The 26,946-nt window shown below is 37.4% G+C and overlaps 1 protein-coding gene across 1 annotated transcript in view; it reads left to right on the top strand.

Moving 5' to 3' along the window:
• The window catches only part of dpydb (dihydropyrimidine dehydrogenase b), a 212,100-nt gene that overhangs the window by 168,893 nt on the left and 16,261 nt on the right, over positions 1-26,946 (top strand). Inside the window, exon 20 of the mRNA XM_073849425.1 lies at positions 20,451-20,630. Coding sequence (XP_073705526.1) covers positions 20,451-20,630 — 180 coding nt within the window. The remainder of the gene's footprint in view (positions 1-20,450; positions 20,631-26,946) is intronic.

Below are 26,946 nucleotides of genomic sequence, written 5' to 3' on the forward strand. Positions count from 1 at the left end.
ACATACTTGTGACACTCACAGATATGCAATATTGGATCATTTTCCAGAATAAATAAATGAAAGAGTATATATTTTTATCTCAGTTGTTTTATTGGATTCTCTTTGTCAACTTTCAGGATGTTTTTTTTTTTGGGGTCATATTTATGCAGAAATAAATACATTTCACAGACATTACACAGACTTCCAAGCACCACTGTGTATTCCTCTACAGTATTTACTGTACTACTGTATGATGATCTATGGAATTGTATCATCTTTTTTACATAAAATGTTTCACAATTTGCTGCATTTTAAAATATGTCCTATTTTAATGCTTTTTGGCATAAAATGGCATTTGTCATTTTTAATAATAATTAAAAAGAAAAATATCCTCTGATATACATGCCATATAGATGTTCTATAGCATGGAACTATAGCATGAATATTTAATGCAGGTTGCCACTTCATTTGCACAGCTGTTGTCACGTTAATGATGTGGTTTTGAGTGTCACCATTGTTAATATATTACAATACACTTTCAAAAAAATAAAATGATGATAATAATGCATACAGTAATATAATTGAAACAATAATCTATAAAGATTTAATAAACATTGCCACAATTCCATTTGTAGAAAATTGTTATGACACTGTCATTACTTCATCAGCACTCTAAAATGATGTTAAACCTAAAAGATGCATCAAAATCCAGATTAGGAGTTAAAGTACAGATATGTATTAATATGGTCATTTGAGGTGCACTTCAGCATGTGTTATCCAGGGTAACTCTAGAAAAATGAATTCTAGTGTGCGAATAACAACTGAAAACAGAGCTGCTCTTTTAACATAACTACTTTAATCTGAAAGCCACTTTTTATCTAATTCATCTTAAAGCCACTTTCCAGTTTTTATCATTCAAAATAAAAAAGCAAATGAATATGATCACTGCAATTCAAAAGTTTGGGTCAGTAAGATTTATTTTTAGCAAAAATATTAACCATCACAACTGTATTTAACATTGATAGCAAAAAGAAATATTTCTTGAGCACCAAATCATCATGTGACACAGAAGACACAGAAGACTGAAATAATGGCTGCTGAAAATAGAAAACAGTTAATCGAAATTATAATAATATTTCATTATATATAACCGAGTTACACTACAGTGGTCAGGGTCATACAGAGGTTTTCCAAGATAGGTTCCATTAGGAACAGGCCTTGCAAGGGTTGATCAATGAAGTTGAGCACTTGTTCTGTGCAGAACATGGCTTCAAAAAACAGATGCATGACTGCTGCCAGCATTGCTTTAAAGGTTGCAGGAGTAGGAGTAGCTTGTCAGTGCTCCGAACATACGCTGCACACTGCAACAAGTCAGTTTGCACAGGTGTCATCCCAGAAGGAATCCTCATCTGAAGCTGGCTCACAAGAAAGCCCACAAACAGTTTGCTGAAGACAACCTGTCCAAGTGCATGAATTACTGGAACCATGTCCTGTGGTCTGATGAGACTATAGGTTAAACTTGTTTGGCTCAGATGGTGCCCAGCATGTGTGGCAATGCCCTGGTGAGGAGTACCAAGAAAACTGTGTCTTGCCTACAGTCAAGCATGGTGGTGGTAGCATCATGGTCTGGGGCTGCATGAGTGCTGCTGGTACTGGGGAGCTGTTGCAGTTCATTGAGGGAAACATGGATTCCATTATGTGCTGTACATTATGAAGCAGAACATGATGCCTTCCCTCCAGAAACTATCCCAAACACATCACCAAGATGACAACTCCAGACCTGAACTCTATTAAGCACCTATGGGGCATTCTCAAGTGTAAGGTGGAGAAGCACCATGTGTCTAACGTCCAGCAGCTCTGTGAGGAGTGGAAGAGGATCCCAGAAACAACCTGTGCAGTTCTGGTCAATTTCATGCCCTGGATGATTAAGGCAGTGCCAGATAACAACGGTGGTAACACAATATATTGACACTTTGGACAAGTTCACTTAGTGTATACACATTTTTTTTGCCAGCTATTTTGACAATAATGTTGAGTAATTTTCAGGGGACAGTAAATCTATACTGTTATACAAGCTGCACATTGACTACTGTAAAATATATCCCAGTTTCATTTCTATAGTTTTGTCCCTTGAAAAGATAGCTAAAATAGCTGCTGAAATGTGAGGGGTGTACTGTGTGTGCGTGTGTGCGTGTGTGTGTGTGTGTGTGTGTGTGTGTGTGTGTGTGTGTGTGTGTGTGTGTGTGTACCTGGTATTCATCACGTTGTGGGGACCAAATGTCCCCACAAGGATAGGAATACCAGTAGATTTTGACCTTGTGGGGACATTTCTCAGGTCCCCATGAGGAAACAGGTTTATAAATCATGCACAATGAGTTTTTTTGATGAAGTAAAAGTGTGCACAATCTCCTGTGAGGGCTAGGTTTAGGTGTAGGGTAGGTGTAGGGCAATAGAAAGTACGGTTTGTACAGTATAAAAACCATTACGCCTATGGAATGTCCCCATAAAACATGTAAACCCAACATGTGTGTGTGTGTGTGTGTGTGTGTGTGTGTGTGTGTGTGTGTGTGTGTGTGTGTGTGTGTGTGTGTGTGTGTACCTGGTATTCATCACGTTGTGGGGACCAAATGTCCCCACAAGGATAGGAATACCAGTAGATTTTGACCTTGTGGGGACATTTCTCAGGTCCCCATGAGGAAACAGGCTTATAAATCATGCACAATGAGTTTTTTTGAGGAAGTAAAAGTGTGCACAATCTCCTGTGAGGGCTAGGTTTAGGTGTAGGGTAGGTGTAGGGCCATAGAAAATACGGTTTGTACAGTATAAAAACCATTACGCCTATGGAATGTCCCCATAAAACATATAAACCCAACATGTGTGTGTGTGTGTGTGTGTTTTCACTGTATTTTTGTATTAAAAATGCAACCTTGGTGAGCATAAAAGACTTATTGACATAAACAACTTATATATCAAACTTTTTTATATTCCACAGTTTTTGAACATACTGATAAAAAAACATTTAAAAATTAAAGCTGCAAGCAGCGATGAACGGGCCCTCGCACACAGGCTCACCGCCGACCGGTGGCTTTAGGAAAACAGCAAATGGTGGGTAGTATGCTTTTAATACAGTAAAAATAGGAGAAATATGTCAAAGTCACTTAAATGTGCCAAATTTCCTGCTGCCAGCTGGTGGCGCTATGCATATAACTGATTATTTGCATGTAGATGTGTTCAGGCCACCACTTTCATCAAACATATGAAGTTTGGTGCAGATTGACCTTGGTATGTTTGAGTTAGTGAAAGATATGATATATCCTGCTGCCAACAGGTGGCGCTATGATAATATCTGAATATTGGCCTTTGGGTGTCTTCAGGCCAGGACTCTTACCAAACCTGTGAAGTTTGAGGCAGATCGGACATTTTATGGCTGAGTTATAACAACTTCTATGTCCATGGCGAAACATCAAACTTTGTCAGGCCGCCACAGACACGCCCTTTAACGAAAACTCAAGATCTTCACAATTTAACATCTTTAAGGCCTCTAGATCAGAATGACCAAATATAATGTTAATATCATTAAATCTCTAAGAGGAGTTTGATACAAGTCATTTCCTGTTGCCAACAGGTGGCGCTGTGATTATAATAGAATGTTGGCCTTGAGATGTGTTCAGGCCAGGTCTCTTATCGAATATGTGAAGTTTGAGGCAAATCGGACATTTTATGGCTGAGTTATAACAAGTTTTATATCCATGGCGAGACCTCGAAATTTGTCAGGCCGCCACGGACACGCCCTTTACCGAAAACTTAAGATCTTTACAATTTAACATCGCTAAGGCCTTTATATTAGACTGACCGATTTTGGAGTTGATCTGTATAAATCTCTAGGAGGAGTTGGTTGTAGAGTACAGCATGACACTTCCTGTTGCCTGCAGGTGGCGCTATGACTATAACTGAATATGGGCATGTAGATGTCTTCAGGTCAGGAGTGTTATCACACATGTGAAGTTTGGGACAGATCGGACATTTTATGCCTAAGTTATAGCAACTTCCTTTTTCATGGCGAAACATCGAAATTTGCGAGGCCGCCACGGACACGCCCTCCGATGAAAACTCTAGATCTTCACAATTTAACGTCACAAAGGGCTTTAGATTAGACTCACCAAATTTGGTGTTGATCGGAATAAATCTCTAGGAGGAGTTCGTTCAAGTATAACACCTGAAAATGGCAAAAATGACACAAATTTTGCTGAGAAAATTAATAATAACCGACTTCCTGTTGGGTTTCGGATTTTATCTCAAGAGGCTTTTTTGTAGGTATTGGTGTGTTACATGTGTGTACCGATTTTTGTGCATGTACGATAATCACAGCTGAATGCGCACACCGCGGAACGTGTAAAGGTGGCGCTATTGAGCCATTTTGCCACACCCACTTCTGCAACCCATATCAGATGTCCATTTTCGCCAGGTCTGATGTGTGTGCAAAGTTTTGTTAGTTTTCGGGTATGTTTAGGCCCTCAAAAATGCGATTCATTCCGGATAAGAAGAATAATAATAATAATTAAAGCTGCAAGCAGCGATGAACGGGCCCTCGCACCCGGGCTCACCGCCGACCGGTGGCTTTAGGAAAACATCAAACGGTGGGCGGTATGCTTTTAATACAGTAAATGTAGGAAAAATAGATCAAAGTCACTTAAATGTGCCAAACTTCCTGCTGCCAGCTGGTGGCGCTATGCCTATAACTGATTATTGGCATGTAGATGTGTTCAGGCCAGCACTTTCATCAAACATATGACGTTTGGTGCAGATCGACCTTGGTATGTTTGAGTTAGTGAAAGATATGATAGATCCTGCTGCCAACAGGTGGCGCTATGATAATATTTGAAAATTGGCCTTTAGATGTCTTCAGGCCAGGACTCTTACCAAACCTGTGAAGTTTGAGGCAGATCGGATATTTTATGGCTGAGTTATAACAACTTCTATGTCCATGGCGAAAACGTCAAATTTTGTCAGGCCACCACGGACACGCCCTTTGACGAAAACTCAAGATCTTCGCAATTTAACATCTCTGAGGCCTCTAGATCAGACTGACCAAATATAATGTTGATATCATTAAATCTCTAGGAGGAGTTTGATACAAGTCATTTCCTGTTGCCAACAGGTGGCGCTGTGATTATAATAGAATATTGGCCTTCAGATGTGTTCAGGCCAGGACTCTTATCGAATATGTGAAGTTTGAGGCTAATTGGACATTTTATGGCTGAGTTATAACAAGTTTTATATCCATGGCGAGAACTCGAAATTTGTCAGGCCGCCACGGACACGCCCTTCAACGAAAACTCAAGATCTTCGCAATTTAACATCACTAAAGCCTTTATATAAGACTGACCGATTTTGGTGTTGATCTGTATAAATTTCTAGGAGGAGTTTGTTGCAGAGTACAACATGACACTTCCTGTTGCCAGCAGGTGGCGCTATGACTATAACTGAATATGGGCATGTAGATGGCTTCAGGTCAGGAGTGTTATCACACATGTGAAGTTTGGGACAGATCGGACATTTTATGCCTAAGTTATAGCAACTTCCTTTTTCATGGCGAAACATCGAAATTTGCGAGGCCGCCACGGACACGCCCTCCGATGAAAACTCTAGATCTTCACAATTTAACGTCACAAAGGGCTTTAGATTAGACTCACCAAATTTGGTGTTGATCGGAATAAATCTCTAGGAGGAGTTCGTTCAAGTATGACACCTGAAAATGGCAAAAATGACACAAATTTTGCTGAGAAAATTAATAATAACCGACTTCCTGTTGGGTTTCGGATTTTATCTCAAGAGGCTTTTTTGTAGGTATTGGTATGTTACATATGTGTACCGATTTTTGTGCATGTACGATAATCACAGCTGAATGCGCACACCGCGGAACGTGTAAAGGTGGCGCTATTGAGCCATTTTGCCACACCCACTTCTGCAACCCATATCAGATGTCCATTTTCGCCAGGTCTGATGTGTGTGCAAAGTTTTGTTAGTTTTCGGGTATGTTTAGGCCCTCATAAATGCGATTCATTCCGGATAAGAATAATAATAATAATAATTAAAGCTGCAAGCAGCGATGAACGGGCCCTCGCACACGGGCTCACCGCCGACCGGTGGCTTTAGGAACACAGCAAATGGAGGGTAGTATGCTTTTAATACAGTAAAAATATGAGAAATATGTCAAAGTCACTTAAATGTGCCAAATTCCCTGCTGCCAGCTGGTGGCGCTATGCCTATAACTGATTATTGGCATGTAGATGTGTTCAGGCTGGCACTTTCATCAAACATATGAAGTTTGGTGCAGATTGACCTTGGTATGTTTGAGTTAGTGAAAGATATGATATATCCTGATGCCAACAGGTGGCGCTATGATAATATCTGAATATTGGCCTTTAGGTGTCTTCAGGCCAGGACTCTTACCAAACCTGTGAAGTTTGAGGCAGATCGGACATTTTATGGCTGAGTTATAACAACTTCTATGTCCATGGCGAAACATCAAACTTTGTCACGCCGCCACAGACACGCCCTTTAACGAAAACTCAAGATCTTCGCAATTTAACATCTCTAAGACCTCTAGATCAGACTGACCAAATATAATGTTGATATCATTAAATCTCTAGGAGGAGTTTTATACAAGTCATTTCCTGTTGCCAACAGGTGGCGCTGTGATTATAATAGAATATTGGCCTTCAGATGTGTTCAGGCCAGGACTTTAATCGAACATGTGAAGTTTGAGGCAAATCGGACATTTTATGGCTGAGTTATAACAAGTTTTATATCCATGGCGAGACCTCGAAATTTGTCAGGCCGCCACGGACACGCCCTTCAACGAAAACTCAAGATCTTCACAATTTAACATCACTAAGGCCTTTATATTAGACTGACCGATTTTGGTGTTGATCTGTATAAATCTCTAGGAGGAGTTGGTTGTAGAGTACAGCATGACACTTCCTGTTGCCTGCAGGTGGCGCTATGACTATAACTGAATATGGGCATCTAGATATCTTCGGGTCAGGAGTGTTATCACACATGTGAAGTTTGGGACAGATTGGACATTTTATGCCTAAGTTATAGCAACTTCCTTTTTCATGGCGAAACATCGAAATTTGCGAGGCCGCCACGGACACGCCCTCCGATGAAAACTCTAGATCTTCACAATTTAGCGTCACAAAGGGCTTTAGATTAGACTCTGAAAATTTGGCGTTGATCCGAATAAATCTCTAGGAGGAGTTCGTTCAAGTACGAGGCCTGAAAATGGCAAAAATGACACAAAATTTGCTGAGAAAATTAAAAATAACCGACTTCCTGTTGGGTGTCAAATTTTGCTCCAAGAGGCTTTTTTGTAGGTATTGGTGTGTTACATGTGTGTACCGATTTTCGTGCATGTATGTGAATCACAGCTGAATGCGCACACCGCGGAACGTGTAAAGGTGGCGCTGTCGAGCCATTTTGCCACACCCACTTCTGCAACCCATATCAGACGTAAATTTTCGCCAGGTCTGATGTGTGTGCGAAGTTTCATGAGTTTTCGGGTATGTCTAAGCCCTCAAAAATGCGATTCATTTTGGAGAAGAATAATAATAATAATAATAATAATAATAATAATAATAATAATAAACGAAGCAGATCCAATAGGGTCCTCACACCATCGGTGCTCGGGCCCTAATAAACGGAGCAGATTCAATAGGGTCCTCACACCATCGGTGCTCGGGCCCTAATAATTAAAGCTGCAAGCAGCGATGAACGGGCCCTCGCACACGGGCTCACCGCCGACCGGTGGCTTTAAGAACACAGCAAATGGTGGGCAGTATGCTTTTAATACAGTAAAAATAGGAGAAATATGTCAAAGTCACTTAAATGTGCCAAATTTCCTGCTGCCAGCTGGTGGCGCTATGCCTATAACTGATTATTGGCATGTAGATGTGTTCAGGCCAGCACTTTCATCAATCATATGAAGTTTGGTGCAGATTGACCTTGGTATGTTTGAGTTAGTGAAAGATATGATATATCCTGCTGCCAACAGGTGGCGCTATGATAATATCTGAATATTGGCCTTTAGGTGTCTTCAGGCCAGGACTCTTACCAAACCTGTGAATTCTGAGGCAGATTGGACATTTTATTGCTGAGTTATAACAACTTATATATCCATGGCGAAACATCAAACTTTGTCACGCCGCCACAGACACGCCCTTTAACGAAAACTCAAGATCTTTACAATTTAACATCTCTAAGACCTCTAGATCAGACTGACCAAATATAATGTTGATATCATTAAGTCTCTAGGATGAGTTTGATACAAGTCATTTCCTGTTGCCAACAGGTGGCGCTGTGATTATAATAGAATATTGGCCTTCAGATGTGTTCAGGCCAGGACTCTTATCGAACATGTGAAGTTTGAGGCAAATCGGACATTTTATGGCTGAGTTATAACAAGTTTTAGATCCATGGCGAGACCTCAAAATGTGTCAGGCCGCCACGGACACGCCCTTCAATGAAAACTCAAGATATTCGCAATTTAACATCGCTAAAGCCTTTTTATTAGACTGACCGATTTTGGTGTTGATCTGATTAAATCTCTTGGAGGAGTTAGTTGCAGAGTACAGAATGACACTTTGTGTTGCCAGCAGGTGGCGCTATGAGTAAAACTGAATATGGGCATGTAGATGTCATCAGGTTAGGAGTGTTATCACACATGTGAAGTTTGGGACAGATCGGACATTGTATGCCTGAGTTATAGCAACTTCCTTTTTCATGGCGAAACATCGAAATTTGCGAGGCCGCCACGGACACGCCCTCCGATGAAAACTCTAGATCTTCACAATTTAATGTCACAAAGGGCTTTAGATTAGGCTCAGCAAATTTGGCGTTGATCCGAATAAATCTGTAAGAGGAGTTTGTTCAAGTACGACGCCTGAAAATGGCAAAAATGACACAAATTTTGTTGAGAATATTAAAATTAACCGACTTCCTTTTGGGTTCCGGATTTTGCTCCAAGAGGCTTTTTTGTAGGTTTTGGTGTGTTACATGTGTGTACCGATTTCCGTGCATGTACGTGAATCACAGCTGAAAGCGCACACCGCTGAACGTCTAAAGGTGGCGCTGTCGAGCCATTTTGCCACACCCACTTCTGAAACCCAAATCAGACGTAAATTTTCGCCAGGTTTGATGTGTGTGCAAAGTTTTGTGAGTTTTCGGGAATGTTTAGGTCCTCTAAAATGCGATTCATTTTGGAGAATAATAATAATAATTAAAGCTGCAAGCAGCGATGAACGGGCCCTCGCACACGGGCTCACCGCCGACCGGTGGCTTTAGGAACACAGCAAATGGTGGGTAGTATGCTTTTAATACAGTAAAAATATGAGAAATATGTAAAAGTCACTTAAATGTGCCAAATTTCCTGCTGCCAGCTGGTGGCGCTATGCCTATAACTGATTATTGGCATGTAGATGTGTTCAGGCCACCACTTTCATCAAACATATGAAGTTTGGTGCAGATTGACCTTGGTATGTTTGAGTTAGTGAAATATATGATATATCCTGCTGCCAACAGGTGGCGCTATGATAATATCTGAATATTGGCCTTTAGGTGTCTTCAGGCCAGGACTCTTACCAAACATGTGAAGTTTGAGGCAGATCGGACATTTTATGGCTGAGTTATAACAACTTTTATGTCCATGGCGAAACATCAAACTTTGTCAGGCCGCCACGGACACGCCCTTTAACGAAAACTCAAGATCTTCACAATTTAACATCTCTAAGGCCTCGAGATCAGACTGACCAAATATAATGTTGATATCATTAAATCTCTAGGAGGAGTTTGGTACAAGTCATTTCCTATTGCCAACAGATGGCGCTGTGATTATAATAGAATATAGGCCTTCAGATTGGTTCAGGCCAGGACTCTTATCGAACATGTGAAGTTTGAGGCAAATCGGACATTTTATGGCTGAGTTATAACAAGTTTTATATCCATGGCGAGACCACGAAATTTGCCAGGTCGCCACGGACACACCCTTCAACGAAAACTCAAGATCTTCGCAATTTAACATCATTAAGGCCTTTATATTAGACTGACAGATTTTGGTGTTGATCTGATTAAATCTTTTGGAGGAGTTTGTTGCAGAGTACAGCATGACACTTCCTGGTGCCAGCAGGTGGCGCTATGAGTAAAACTGAATATGGGCATGTAGATGTCATCAGGTCAGGAGTGTTATCACACATGTGAAGTTTGGGGCAGATCGGGCATTTTATGCCTGAGTTATAGCAACTTCCTTTTTCATGGCGAAGCATCGAAATTTGCCAGGCCGCCACGGACACGCCCTCCGATGAAAACTCTAGATCTTCGCAATTTAACGTCACAAAGGGCTTTAGATTAGACTCACCAAATTTGCCGTTGATCCGAATAAATCTCTAGGAGGAGTTCGTTCAAGTATGACGCCTGAAAATGGCAAAAATTACACAAATTTTGCTAAGAAAATTAAAAATAACCGACTTCCTGTTGGGTGTCAAATTTTGCTCCAAGAGGCTTTTTTGTAGGTATTGGTGAGCTAGATGTGTGTACCGATTTTCGTGCATGTACGTGAATCACAACTGAAAGCGCACACCGCGGAACGTGTAAAGGTGGCGCTATCGAGCCATTTTGCCACACCCACTTCTGCAACCCATATCAGACGTAAATTTTCGCCAGGTCTGATGTGTGTGCGAAGTTTCATGAGTTTTCGGGTATGTCTAAGCCCTCAAAAATGCGATTCATTTTGGAGAAGAATAATAATAATAATAATAATAATAAACGAAGCAGATCCAATAGGGTCCTCACACCATCGGTGCTCGGGCCCTAATAATAATTAAAGCTGCAAGCAGCGATGAACGGGCCCTCGCACACGGGCTCACCGCCGACCGGTGGCTTCAGGAACACAGCTAATGGTGGGCAGTATGCTTTTAATAGAGTAAAAATAGGAGAAATATGTCAAAGTCACTTAAAAGTGCCAAATTTCCTGCTGCCAGCTGGTGGCGCTATGCCTATAACTGATTATTGGCATTTAGATGTGTTCAGGCCAGCACTTTTATCAAACATATGAAGTTTGGTGCAGATTGGCCTTGGTATGTTTGAGTTAGTGAAAGATATGATATATCCTGCTGCCAACAGGTGGCGCTATGATAATATCTGAATATTGTCCTTTAGGTATCTTCAGGCCAGGACTCTTACCAAACCTGTGTAGTTTGAGGCAGATCGGACATTTTATGGCTGAGTTATAACAACTTCTATGTCCATGGCGAAACATCAAACTTTTTCACGCCGCCACAGACACGCCCTTTAACGAAAACTCAAGATCTTCGCAATTTAACATCTCTAAGGCCTCTAGATCAGAATGACCAAATATAATGTTGATATCATTAAATCTCTAGGAGGAGTTTGATACAAGTCATTTCCTGTTGCCAACAGGTGGCGCTGTGATTATAATACAATATTGGCCTTCAGATGTGTTCAGGCCAGGACTCTTATCAAATATGTGAAGTTTGAGGCAAATCGGACATTTTATGGCTGAGTTATAACAAGTTTTATATCCATGGCGAGACCTCGAAATTTGTCAGGCCGCCACGGACACGCCCTTTACCGAAAACTCAAGATCTTCACAATTTAACATCGCTAAGGCCTTAATATTAGACTGGCCTATTTTGGTATTGATCTGTATAAATTTCTTGGAGGAGTTGGTTGAAGAGTACAGCATGACACTTCCTGTTGCCTGCAGGTGGCGCTATGACTATAACTGAATATGGGCATGTAGATGTCTTCAGGTCAGGAGTGTTATCACACATGTGAAGTTTGGGACAGATCGGACATTTTATGGCTAAGTTATAGCAACTTCCTTTTTTATGGCGAAACATCGAAATTTGCGAGGCCGCCACGGACACGCCCTCCGATGAAAACTCTAGATCTTCGCAATTTAACATCACAAAGGGCTTTAGATTAGACTCAGCAAATTTGGCGTTGATCCGAATAAATCTCTATTAGGAGTTCGTTCAAGTACGAGGCCTGAAAATGGCAAAAATGACACAAAATTTGCTGAGAAAATTAAAAATAACCGACTTCCTGTTGGGTGTCAAATTTTGCTCCAAGAGGCTTTTTTGTAGGTATTGGTGTGTTACATGTGTGTACCGATTTCCGTGCATGTACGTGAATCACAGCTGAAAGCGCACACCGCTGAACGTCTAAAGGTGGCGCTGTCGAGCCATTTTGCCACACCCACTTCTGCAACCCATATCAGACGTAAATTTTCGCCAGGTCTGATGTGTGTGCGAAGTTTCATGAGTTTTCGGGTATGTCTAAGCCCTCAAAAATGCGATTCATTTTGGAGAATAATAATAATAATAATAATAATAAACGGAGCAATTCCAATAGGGTCCTCGCACTGTAGTGCTCGGGCCCTAATTAAAGCTGCGAGCAGCGATGAACGGGCCCTCGCACCCGGGCTCACCGCCGACCGGTGGCTTCAGGAAAACAGCAAACGGGGGGCAGTATGCTTTTAATACAGTAAATGTAGGAGAAATATGTCAAAGTCACTTAAATGTGCCAAACTTGCCGCTGCCAGCTGGTGGCGCTATGCCTATAACTGATTATTGGCATGTAGATGTGTTCAGGCCAGCACTATTATCAAACATATGAAGTTTGGTGCAGATTGACCTTGGTATGTTTGAGTTAGTGAAATATATGAGATATCCTGCTGCCAACAGGTGGCGTTAGGATAATATCTGAATATTGGTCTTTAGGTGTCTTCAGGCCAGGACTCTTACCAAACCTGTGAATTTTGTGGCAGATCAGACATTTTCAGGCTAAGTTATAACCACTTCTATGTCTATGCAGAAACATCAAACTTTGTCAGGCCACCACGGACATGCCCTTTAATGAAAACTCAAGATCTTCACAATTTAACATCTCTAAGGCCTCAAGATCAGACTGACCAAATATAATGTTGATTTAACTAAATGCAATCAATGCAAGGACTTCAGATAAATGCCAACTGTGAACCAGTATGCTACAAATTGCCTATTTTCTGATGATGATCATAAGAACATGATTCATGATGATAGCAAAATGTTATTATTGCTTGCTTTACATCCACCACTTCTGCTTAAATGTCATTGTTACCTATCTGAACAATTTTTGTGTGGATATTGCTTTGCTGGTGACTCCTGTTATAAGACATCACTCTTAAGTGCTACATAACTAAGAATCAATAAGGAAGACGGTGCCCAGTTGGCACATGCATTCACAGTAACCATCTGCTAGTTTTGATTTTAAGTTTACAGAATTGAAAGGGTTACACTTTAAAATCAACACACAGACACATACACACAAAATATAAAATGTTGCCATCCAGTTTCATTTGTTAAAATTAACTATATTAGTTAACATGACCAATAAATAAATAGCATTTATTAATGTTAATTAATATTAAGCTAAAAAAAGTATTCATATAAAGTTTATGTACTGTGAATTAACATGAACATGAACACAGTTCATGTGGGTGTACAGCAATACACAATAAAGTGCTCTATAAACGCTTCATTCTTTCAAAATATCTTTAAAAATCAAGTTGAGTATTGAAAGGGGCGATATATATATATATATATATAACTGATCTTAAAATTATGGTTTTCAGATGTTTTGAAGAGATAACAGTAACGTTTGTTTTGTTGTCAAAGTCTGCCTTAATTTTTTATTATTATTATTTTATATTCAATAAATAACACTATGTAAATATTGTCTATCAATGAAGATAAATTGATCATGCTAAAAAGTTGTATTTTTAAATCTTTTGCTATGTGACTGAATAGGACAAGTTCATGGTACAGTTAAGTAAAAAATAAATAAAAAACAACAACTGCAAAATACGAACAATGAAAGACTTAGTGACCCTTTATATTTTCTCAAAATATCAGACTCTCAAAGATCAGACATATTTATGTAATTACAATACATACAGTATGTGCATTTTTTGTTCAAAGATGGTCTGTAGGATGGCTCTCTACTCTGTCACCCTCTCTGCCTCTCACCCCTCCCCCCTGCAATAATGAGCTTCTCTGTGCCTGACTGAACGCACACACATACTGTAGAGACATTCACCAGAGTGACAGCAGGTTTCTGAGTTATTTTTTTAATTTTCTTTAATTCATTGAAGCTTGTATAAAATTTATATTTCCAGCACTTGCTCAGAATGATTAGATCTCTGTGTGAAAAAAGTTTTAAAGAGTTTGGATGCTGCACTTTAAAGATATAAAAAATTAGGGTTATGTTTTTTACTACATCTTTAAAAAATCACCACGTCAACACCGTTCGAGATATCCAAAATCCGCTCGCAATTTAACATCTTCAGAATCTTCTCTTCATGTTCAAAAAGTTTGGTGTGAACAGCTGGTTGTTCTTAGGAGTAGTGTGAATTTGTTTACAGCCTGATTTTTCAAAAAATCCACCTTCAAATCAAAATAGCCGGCTTTCTGTTGGTCTTAGCTAATGAGTTTGATTTAGAAAGTTGTCCAGATTGATGAGAGCAATATAAGTACAGAGTTTGGTGACTGTAGGAAAAACTAACCCCCCAACTTTTGTCAAAAGATGGCGCTATAGAGTGCCTGCTCCACGCCCATTTATGACCTTTTGCCAGTGTCTAACTATAATTAATATTGATGTGTGTGTTGAGTTTCATGAAATTCTAAGCATGTTATCTGCCTCGAAAAGACAGGAATGTAATTTTAAAGTTTGACACGTTGCCATGGCAACAGCATTTGATTTATCATCGACCCCTTTACATATTCTTTATCGGCCGTGTTTTGTCATGATTTTGATGAAGTTTAAAGAAAATCGAGTAAAATTAAGAGGCTGATTTCAAAGCATTTTGAAAATGACACGTTTCCTGCTGCCAGTTGGTGGCGCTATAACTTTGACTCATAATAGTCACATTTATGGAATCGGCATCATACAAGGAACAAACTGGTGAAGTTCCATCAGAATCAGGCAATGTGTGCAACAGTTATTAGACACTTCCTGTTTCTCATTTCTCGCCATAACTTTGTCGCCTTGCCACGGCCAAACCGTTCGAGATATCAAAAATCTCCTCGCAATTTAGCGTCCCCAATGTCTTGAGATCATGCTGACCGAGTTTGGTGACAATCCCATGGAATTCCTGGGAGGAGTACGTTAAATTCCAGAGCATGCGCTTTTTAAACAGCCCTAAATATCTCACTTCCTGTTGCGTGGAGCCCATGACATAGAGTACAAAAGTTGTTCAGCTCGATGAGTTCTATATATGTACCGAGTTTCATATCAATACGCGCAAGTATGTGTGCGCAGTACATCAAGTTTTCAAACTGTGTTCCAGGGGGCGCTGTAGAGGCCCTGAACCACGCCCGGGTCCCAGCCTCTGTGGCGTCCGGACGACGGCAGATTCCGACGTGTGTGCAAATTTTCAAGAGTTTTTGAGTATGTTAAGGCCCCCAAAAGTGCCCCAACGGTTGAAAAAAAAAAAAAAAAAAAAAAAAAAAAAAATAAGAATCCTTAGAAGAACAATAGGGCCTTCGCCCTTTTGGGCTCGGGCCCTAATAATAATAATAATAATAATAATAATAAACGGAGCAGATTCAATAGGGTCCTCACACCATCGGTGCTCGGGCCCTAATAATAAACGGAGCAGATTCAATAGGGTCCTCACACCATCGGTGCTCGGGCCCTAATTAAAAGATCGTGAAATCAACACAAGCAGCAGTACATGCAGTAGTGTTGTGAATCCTTAGTTTAGTACAAGTCAGCATTCTTCAAAGTCAGCATAGAATCAAAATAGAAAATTCTTATTTTCATGGAATATTGCAGTGTTTATAATAAATTATTTATACATGCACATTATTTTTTTTAGCCAGCTCGTATACAGAGCAGCCAAAACACTACTGCAATACTGAAGTCTTGATGTGACAAAGGCGTGAATGAGATTCTAACTGTCAGTACGAGAAAGAATTCGCATAGCTTAGAGATGTTGTGAAAGTGATAATATGCTGTTCTACAAACATTGTTAATTTAGTTTCAAAAAATTATATATCTGTCAATCACGATTCCAAATTTTTTGGTAACTTCATAGACAATTAGTTTAGATACGGCATAATAAAAACTATTTACTTTTAAAGAGTCTTTAGATGAATTGTGCTAATTGGTTTGTGAGCATCTGTTGGGCGTAAAAAATAGTTATAATCATTTACATACTGATAAAGGACATTGATTCATTACACCAGCTAATAGATGCATATAATGTTCAAATAATAAAGGACTTGAAACTGAGCCATGGGGATACCACAAGTTATCTGGTGTTGTGTGCACCCACATAGTGTTTACTGTCACTTAAGTAAGATCTAAACAAAAATAGAACTGAGCCTAATAGTTTGGTCAGTCAAGCGCAATCTGGTTTAAAGACAGCAAAGAGATCAGAACGTTTTTGGATAGACAGATTACCTGATTAACTTTCAGATTTGTTAAGAGAGCAATTTTAAGGCTATGGTGGGGCTGGACTGGAATATCTCATTAGGATTATTAATGTGTAAGAATACTATGTTTTTAATTATTTTGAAATGGAAGATTGGAGGAGAATCAGGATCACTTTGCTTTACCAGAGGCCTTAAAATTATGTGGTAAAATACTTGCTGGAGGAATTGATTAGCAGTGTTCAGGATGTCCTGTAATTAGGACTTTAAAACAGTTTTGAGCAAGGTAGCTTGTAATGGGTCAAAAAAAGACCCTAAAAGAATTCATAAATGACCCGGGTGAGTTTATTAAGGCTGATGACTGGGAAAATGGATATATTACTTTTTATAGCAGTAGATGGAGAGCTAGAAGCCACTCCAAAGGGAGAAGTGCCAGCTATGGTTTGTCTGATGGTAGCGGATTTTATCAGTGAAGAATACTGCAAACTGCACTTTTCTGTTGGGAAACGCTTAGATGATATTTGAGGTGAGGGGTTAAACAGCCTCTCTATGGTGGAGAAGATGAATCTAGGATAGTCTGTGTGTCTGTTAAACTTGAGATTGTCTGGCAGACTTCATCTCATTATTGAATGGGTCATATCATGAGGAATAAAACTTTGCTTGATCTTTTGAGAAAAGAAAAAATGTCCAATGAAAACACTGTGACTTTCAAAATTTCCTCCCTAGTCCAAAAAAGCCATTTATTGAATCTACAAGCTGCAAAATCGATTCATTCTGAACTTCCACAACTGATGTCAGGGGAGATATATATATATACTGCCGTTAAAAAAATGGTGTTGGTAAAACGTAATATTTTTGAAGTCTCTCATGCTCACCAAGGCTGCATTTATAACATCTAACATTATTAAAAAAATTAATGTTATTATAATTTAAAATGACTGTTTTCTATTCTCCAGTCTTCATTTCCTTCAGAAATTATTATCAATGTTGATAACAGTTGTGCTGCTAGGTTTTTTTATGCAAACCAGGATTATTTAAAATAAAAGTAGAAAGTAAAAGAAAGTTGAAAGAAAGAAAAAAACTACATTTATTTGAAATAGAAGTCTTTTATGGAAGCTGGTTTCTGCCACTGAATAAAAAATACAAAAAGGGTAATTGCGACTTTTTATCTCACTACTCTTGACTTTTTTTTTTCTCATAATTGCATGAATTGTGTTATAAAGTCAGAATTGCGTGATATGAACTCACAATTTTGAGTTTATAATACGCAATTCTGAGTAAATATTCCAATTCTGAGTTTATAACTAATATCATGCAATTATGAGAAAAAAAAAAGTTAAAAATGGCAATTTTCTGAATAGTCAAAATTCTGACTATTTCTTGCAATTATGAATTTATACTTCGTTATTCTGACTTTATAACTCACAACTGTAAATTTATATCACAAAATGTATGATGTGAACAGTTTGGACCTTTTTTCTCAGTATTGCATGATATAAACTCACAATTGCAAGAATTAAAACTCAGAATTCGAGGTCACAATTGTGACTTTTTTCTCAGAATTGCATTTGTGATTCCTATCACGCTATTATGATAAAAAAAGTCAGAACTGCAAGTAAATATCCCAATTCTGAGTTTATAACTCATATCACACAATTATGAAGGAAAAAAGTCAAAACTGGCATTTTTTTTTTTTTTTTTACAATTATGACTTTTTTCTCACAATATATATACGAATTTATATCCCGCTATTCTGAGTAATTACGCAACTATGAGAAAAAAAGTCAGAATTGCAAGGTTTTCTTTCGACTTTATGTCTCACAACCTTACGAATTTGTATTACGTAATTCTAAATAAAAAGTCAGAACTAAATAATGTGAACTCACAGTTTTGACCTTTTTCTCAAAAACTCAGAATTCAAAGATTTAAACTCACAATTCTGAGTAAGAATTGCAATATATAAACTCACAATTGTGACTTTTTTTTCTCAGAATTGCGGGTTTTATATTGTGCTATTGTGACTTTATAACTCTTATCGCACAATTGTGATAAAACAATTCAGAACTGCGAGTTTATATCTTGCAATTTTGACTTTATAAATCCCAACTGTGAGTTTATACTATGCAATTCTGAGAAAAAAGTCCAAATTGCGAGTAAATATCAAGCAATTCATCAACTCATATCAAGCAATTGAGGGGGGAGGGGAAGTAGGAATTGCAAGAAATTATATCCCGCTATTCTAAGAAATAACACAATATCTCGCAATTCTGACTTTATAACTCGCAATTGGAGTATATATTACGCAATTATGAGGAATAAAAGGTCTAAATTGTCGTTTTTTGTACAATTCTGACTTTATTTCACACAATTACAAAAAATTATGTCCCACTATTCTGAGAAATAACGCAATTATGAGAAAAAAAAGTCAGAATTGCAAGTTTTTTTTTTTATTTATCTCTTATTATTCTGACTTAAATCAGGAAATTCTGAGAATAAAAAGTCAGAATTACAAATTTGTATTACGCAATACTAAGTAAAAAGTGCATGATGTAAAGTCGCAGTTTTGATATTTTCTCAGTATTGCTTGATATAAACTCGTAATTCATACTTTCTCAGAATTGTGATTTTAAATCATGCAATTGTGACTTTATCACACAATTATGATTAAAAAAATTCAGAACTGCGAGTTTATATTAAGGGGAAAAAAGTAAGAATTGTGAGAATTTATATCCCGCTATTCCGAGAAATATCCTGCTATTCCGAGGAATCACGCAATATCATGCAATTATGAGAAAAAAAGTAAAAAGTTTTTATCTCACAGTTCTGACTTTATAACTTACAATTGTGAGTTTATATTTCACAATTCTGAGAAAAAAGTCTGAATTGCCAGTTTATATCACAATTCAGACTTTATAGCTCACATTAAGCAATTATGAAAATAACAACTCACAATTCTGACTTTATTTCTTGCAATTGCAAATTTATATCCCGCTATTTTTACAATTGTGAGTTTATACTATGCAATTCTAAGAAAAAAAGTCAGAATTGCGAGATGTAAACTCGCAATTGTGAGGAAAAAGTCAGTATTGTGAGATAAAAACTCAAAATTGCCTTTTTATTTATATTTTATTATATATTATGTATATTGCGTTTATTTTTATTTTTTTATTCAGTTATTTTTATTCCATTGTGTTTTGTACATTATTGCTGAATAAAATGAAGTTCTTTCAAAAAATAATCATACTGACCCAAACTTTTGAACAGTGGTGTACATTTACATATTCAAAGTTCAGAAACAGTGAACTAATAAGAAGACAACTGAATATGTGCTATTATCCCTCAACAGTAGAATTGAACGAAAGATTTGAAGCTATTTCTGGCTGTGTGTAGCTCAAAGGTTTGGCCATTTTTTAAAACTGTAGGCAAATGAGATTTCAGAGCTTCAGCGGAGAGGAAGATTATCAGTGAACAACAACTTAAATTTCACGAGTTCCCACTTACATATAATTAGCTGGAGTATGTAAGCATGTTTGGCGTGCTGTCCGGGGAAGGGCTCCGAGCTCGGGAATGGCCCGAACCTAGAGTACCCCCCCCCTATGTATATGTGTAGAAGGAACTCGGAGTGAGGAGATGGGGTGGTGGAGGGATGCTGATAATCCGTCAAATGGGTAGAGGTGAGTCGGCTGTATTTATGCATGATGTAGATTGGCTTGAGTGAGTTCCAGCTGTGTTAATTAGGCTAAGTATCTGACGTGCTCCTCCCGAACTTTGCTTTAAGAAGCATCATGAAATGAAACTCAGTCCTATTGCTCTGCAACCACACAATCAGTTTTCTTTCTATTATGCCGCATTGAGCTATTGAATACACTCTGGTTTAAGAAGAGCCACACAGACTAAAAAGATGATGTGGATAGTGTAATCACTGGTCTTTCACAAAGTCTAGGCCCTGAGGTCTGTTTATCTGTGCATATTTAACAGGTGTGCAGCGCTGTGCAGAACCAGGACTTCACAGTGATTGAGGACTACTGTTTAGGCCTGAAGGCTCTGCTGTATCTGAAAAGCATAGAGGAGATGCACGATTGGGACGGCCAGTCTCCTCCCACCATACGCCACCAGAAGGGCAAACCCGTCCCCCGCGTGGAGGAGCTCGTCGGAAAGGTGAGCATCTCTGTGGCTGGTCGCCTGCGGCTCGTTTTAACAAACGAAACTCTCTGTGGTGTTTTTTCTTCTGGTTAACCTTTAGTGATTTGTGTTGCAATTAAAGAGGCAAAATCCGCCTGGTGTGGAGATAATGCTTTATTGAGTCATGAAGGATGTTTAAGGTTGTGGGTGTTAGTAACATAGCCGCGAGGATGATGCTAAAAGGCGTGAGAGTAATTTACTTTCCTCTGCTTGGCGTGAAAGAAGCCCCAGGCTTCTTCAGACCGGTTAGTGACCCCGTGACCATTTGACCAACGGTGGCTCTGAGCTACGCCGTGCTGTAAAATGTGGTGCGAATCTAACAAATTCTTCTTTGATCGATATCAACGAAGAGAGCTTTTTTATTTTCTTTTTCCATTGTGCGTCTTAGTTGTGAATTACATTACACACAGAGAGCACAAAATGTGAGGCTGCTGAAATGTTAGATAATCAAAGCTGGCGTGTTTTTCGACTGGAATTACCATATATTTATTTTTAATATCACTAAATTATTCGAATTGTGATTATGTTTGTCTCTCTCTTGGTCGCAGCCAAACTCAACCCTCCATTGAAATTTCACAGTTGCACAAAGAGATATTTTCCCCATCACTACACCGTATTCACGCAGCATAAAAACGAAAGCACACAAACATATGCAAATGTTTCTCTCTCCATCAACAGCTTTGTGCTTCTGTTAAAAGTGATGGAGGGGGAAAAACACTGTGAACTGATAAGTGCTATTCCTCGACTACGACATGATTTTGAAAAACATGAGGGGCGAAATATCTCTTTCTCTCTCACTCTCTCTCTCTCTTCTTTTCGTGCCAACAGGGTGTCTATAGAGCCCTGTCCAGAAACAAGCATACAGTTTTGGAAAACTAGGAGTGGGAGGAGGGTGTTTAGACGCTTTTATTTGCTTTTATTACAAAACATTGGAAGATCATATTTTTGTCAATATATGCAAATACACTACAACAAACATCTTCTAAATCATTTTTTTCTTGTCTGGTAAAAAACATCCTTAAAGATGGGGATGATAAACTTTGTAATTGCACAAGTAAGGGCCCTATGATGTCTACAATGCATAAAATGCAGATGGAATCTAGTCATAAAAATGAAATTTACTGTATAACATGGAATGTCACAGAATTTGCCAAATTTTGGATTAATAAATCAAAAGTAGGTCAGTACGCTTCAATCAAAACACGATATGGTCTAGTTTCTGTGAATGTCAAGCCACAAAATACTATTTAAATGTAAATTCTGCATGTCTCTGTGAATGAATGGCGCAGGATGCTCGTAGTGTTTTTAGCCTCTACCTTCTCAATATGAGTACACAAACTCATGAACAGATCTCTAGAACTGCACTGAGAGTCACTTCATGAGCATTTTAGCATTTTTGTAAGAAAAAAACAAATTCAGTTTAACTTGAAGAAACTGTTACAGAAATATATTACATAATGTAATTATAGTACTACTACTACTACTACCACTACTAATATTAGTAGTTAAAATTAAAATTAATTAAAAAATTATTATAAAAATATTATTTTTAAGGAATATTTACCAGAAAAAAATGTATTTTACAGAACATTTATTTACCAGAAAAATAAAAATTATATATATATATATATATATATATATATATATATATATATATATTAGTGGTGGGCATAGATTAATTTTTTTAATCTAGATTAATCTAGATTAAATCTTGAAATTAATCTAGATTAATCTAGATTAAAATGGCTAATTTGAATTCTTCTGAAAGCATTCAGAATATGTGTGCTACCCAAATAATGACTAAAAGTAAGTCTTTGAGAACGGGTTTCTCAAGCCAGGTGGCGCATTAGACCAGGCGCTCATCTCCTGTTTCCAAAATGCATTACAAACTGCTTGACAATTGCATTTAAAACACAATTAACTATACAAACTTGTGTAACCAAGTACTTCTGCGCAAAAGGCTGTACGACGTGCGCGTTCCAGTAAAATATACAGGCGCGCGGGTATGGATAGCCTATCTGCGTGCATCTTCCAATAAACTGCGTTGCTTTTAGAAACGTCAATTCAGTTGTTGCATATAGTATATGTCTTTATTTCGGGATTATCAAAGTAAATTATAACTCAAATTTTAGATTTTACTGGGGCACAGCAGATTTTCACTGGGGCACGTGCCCCAGTAAAAAGGGTCTAGCAACGCACGCACCTGCCCTGAAGCGGCTTCATAACTGCATCCATGTTTGCATGTCTCATTTGATGTGGTAATTTCACAGAAGTTGAAGACTCGTTCTCGCCCCCTACATTGCAATTCAACTAGATATACGTCATCCGCGCTAAAATATCAAAGTGAAAGTCATCATAGCTTACGTAGTTTAGACCCAGCTCCCAACCCAACTTTGAGAATAGATTAACGGCGATATTTTTTTTATCGCGCGATATGAGTCTCACGTTAACGCAGCACGTTAACGCCGATAACGGCCCACCACTAATATATATATATATATATATATATATATATATATATATATATATATAATTTTTATTTAATTTGTTTTTAGAAATTTAATTATTTAGAGATGCGTTTGATTATTAAATATAAAACTGAAGTTGAGGAAGAAAAAAAAATCATTTTATTTCATAGGGCCATAAAAAAGGTAATTATGTTGAACTTTTGCTGTTAAATTGCACAAGTTTTGTGATTTTAATTAATTAGACATGCTTTTTGATTGATAAAATTTAATTTAACCATTAAAACAAGTCTAGAAAAATTTAAACAGAAAAAAAATTAAATCCAGAAAAATTAAAACAGGAATTTGAAAATAATAATAATAATAATAATAATAATAATAATAATAATAATAATAATAATAAATTTTATTCTTAAAATATTAGTTTTAAAGAATATTTATCAGAAAAAAAAATATTTTCCAGAAAATGTATTTACCAGAAAAATGTAAATACACAACACAGTATTTCTGAATATATCTCTAAATAATTCAATTTAAGAATTTAAAAAAATATATAAAAATTATATATATATATATATATATATATATATATAGAGAGAGAGAGAGAGAGAGAGATATATAGATAGATAGATAGATAGATAGATAGATAGATAGATAGATAGATAGATAGATAGATAGATAGATAGATAGATAGATAGATAGATAGATAGATAGATAGATAGATAGATAGATAGATAGATAGATTTTTTAAAATAAATAAATTATTTAGAGATGCTTTTGATTATTAAATATAAAACTGAATTTGAGGAAGGAGAAAAAAAACATATTTCATAGGGCCATAAAAAAGGTATTGTGTGGTGAACTTTTGCTGTTAAATTGCACAAGTTATGTGTTTTCAATTAATTAGACGTGCTTTTTGATTAATAAAATTTAATTTAAACATTAAAACAAAGTCCAGAAAAATTTTAACGGAAAAAAATGGAATCCAGACAAATTAAAACAGGAATTTAAAAAAATAAATAAATAATAAATAATAATAATAAAATTGAATTTGGGAAAAAATAAAACAGATTTCATAGGTCCCTTCACAAGATAAAAGGTGTCCTATCAAGTTTAGGTAAGACATATGGTTGCAGCACACATAATAAAAATCTTCACAGACTTTCTTTCCTCAAATCTGAAACATGCAAGATTTTAAAATCATGGCACATCACACACTACAGGGTATTATTAAAATTATAGGGAGCGCCTCACGTGATCTCATGCAGTAGCCTGCATTGACGTTTCAGTAACTAATGTTTACATATGAGACATCTAGAAGCATCTACACTCACCCGGTACGTTAAAAACGGAGGCGATTTAACCCCAGCGCTTCTCTTTGTCCTTACGTTGAGGTACGTTTTTGACACATTACACAGACAGACTTCCACAAGCAGTTTCTTTCATCATAAAGGGTCAATTTTGTGAAATTGTGATTTATACATTATCTAAAGGCTGAATAAACAAGCTTTCCATTCATGTATGGTTTGTTAGGATAGGACAATATTTGGCTGAGATACAACTATTTGAGAATCTGGAATCTGAGGGTGCAAAAAAATCTAAATATTGAGAAAATCGCCTTTGATGTTGTCTTAGCAATTCATATTACTAATCAATTTTTGGCATAAAAGGAAAATCAATAATTTCGACACATACAATGTATTTTTGGCTATTGCTACAAATATACCCGTGGTTTGTGGTCCAGGGTCACAAATATGTTTGATGATTGGAGAGCCCCCGATTTATGTGCGAGCAGATCAGAAGGTGCAAGATTCGATCTATAAATGCCTTGCATTACCAGATAATCCACGCAGAACATCGGAACCGACCTCAGTAAGATTTTTTTCTCCGATTGTCACACCGTGTCCTAACCACACACAATGCAACATTTCAGCAACAAACAATTTGGCTGTCCACACCAGGTGCGACGTGGCAGAATCACAGCCATTTAAAAGCGCACTGCACTTCCAACGAAATCGAATTCATAAATATTAAACCTTTTATAGATTATTAAAACTACATACTGAGTGACTAATACAATCTTTCACATGGAAAACACGTATTGAGTTCGCATTGAGTGCTTAAATATATTTTTAAGATCTGAGGTAAACTATCTGTTGTTGCTTTCCGTGCTACAACTGCCACACGATATGATATTCAAACTCACATTAGACACTGTTAACATTAAATAAAGCACATAATCAGTCCCTTAGATTGTAATTATCATAGTTTGTATGTTGTTGTTCCAGCCACGACAGCTCAGAAATAGAAACCGTTTCTAAAACAGAAATTTAGTGTGTCGTCGTCGCAACTAGTTACTACTAACACTCAGATTAACATAGAAAATGACCTTTTATCGCGTGTCGCATTGCACATAGGTAGGACATGTGTCAGGAGGAGAAAATTGGGGATAAATCAGCCTAAAACTCCTGTACACTCTTAAAAATAAAGGTGCTTCACGATGCCATAGAAGACCCTTTTTTGTTTAAATGGTTCCATTAAAAAAACCTTAACATCTGAAGAACCTTTCTGTTTTACAAAAGGTTCTTTGTGGCGAAAGAAGTTTCTTCAGATTATAAAAAGTTAAGAAAGAGATGGTTCTTTAAAGAACCTTTGACTGAATGGTTCTTTGTGGAACCAAAAATGGTTCTTCTATGGCATCATTGTGAAGAACCTTTTGAAGCACCTTTATTTTTAACAGTTTAATGTGAGCCTGGCTTTAGTGTGTAATGTTGCTGTTTAAGAATAAAAAGATTACAAAGCTCAAAGTCCTCTCAAAGTCCTAAAGGGAATGTTACTACAATGCGCTTCTTCCAGATATTGAGAAGTCGACCATTTAAATAAATCCAGCCCAAAAATAAAATAAAATAAAATAAAATAAGTACACCCTAAAACCTAAAATAACACTTATTTTATATGTGATACATTCATATATAAACAAATCCTTTTTTCTTTTCTTTTTTGCAGTTAAGTATACTAGTTTTAATAAAGTTTGAATTTTTTTAACTAGAGGGAAAAAAGCTTTTATTTTAGCCCAATTTATAATCCAGATACTGGGATTGAAAAAGTTTACTTATTTCAAAATAATCAGTTTGTGTTTGTTTGTTTGTTTGTTTGTGTGTGTGTTTGTGTGTTTTGTAATATACAGTCACTATTATTGTAAGGTCCTTCTGGGCTTTTTATGGTCCAAATCATGCTGGTCACACAAGTAAAAGTTCCAGGAGGAGCTTTAGAGAGTTTCTGCATGTTGAATTTCAAGGAACTCTGTAGTCCTTAAGCAGCTCACAAAAAAAACAGCATGCAAAGCAGGTCCCAGCGCGCACACATACACACGCACTCTCACTGTTATCTGAATGTTTTCTGCTGTTCAGAAATGGAGTGAGGACACTGGCAAAAGGTTTCCATTATCTTTGCACCCTGATGAGAGAAGACACAAAAAGAGATGTGTGGTCTTGGCTAATACGGTATTTCTTTCTCTACCAAACAAGAACAAATTCACTGCCTGGAGCCAATTAAAGTGCAGAGATCAATGCCCACCATGATACCAGCACTGAGCTCCTTACATTAACATGAGCTTGGGGGATTAATGTTTTGTTATTTTATTCTGTATTATTTAGTGCCATTACATAAGAGGATCCTGTAAATTGAAAGTGTGCTACTGGACAAAATAAGCCAAACTTTAACTAATGAACTTTCACTGATTATAAGCTACTCTATTTGGTGATTTAAAAAATGTTTTGAAATTTATAAAAGCTTTTACCCTCGTCGTCTGCAAAGCTTAACCCTGT

Source organism: Garra rufa, chromosome 10, assembly GCF_049309525.1.
Source record: "Garra rufa chromosome 10, GarRuf1.0, whole genome shotgun sequence".
NCBI classification, from domain to species: Eukaryota; Metazoa; Chordata; class Actinopteri; order Cypriniformes; family Cyprinidae; genus Garra; species Garra rufa.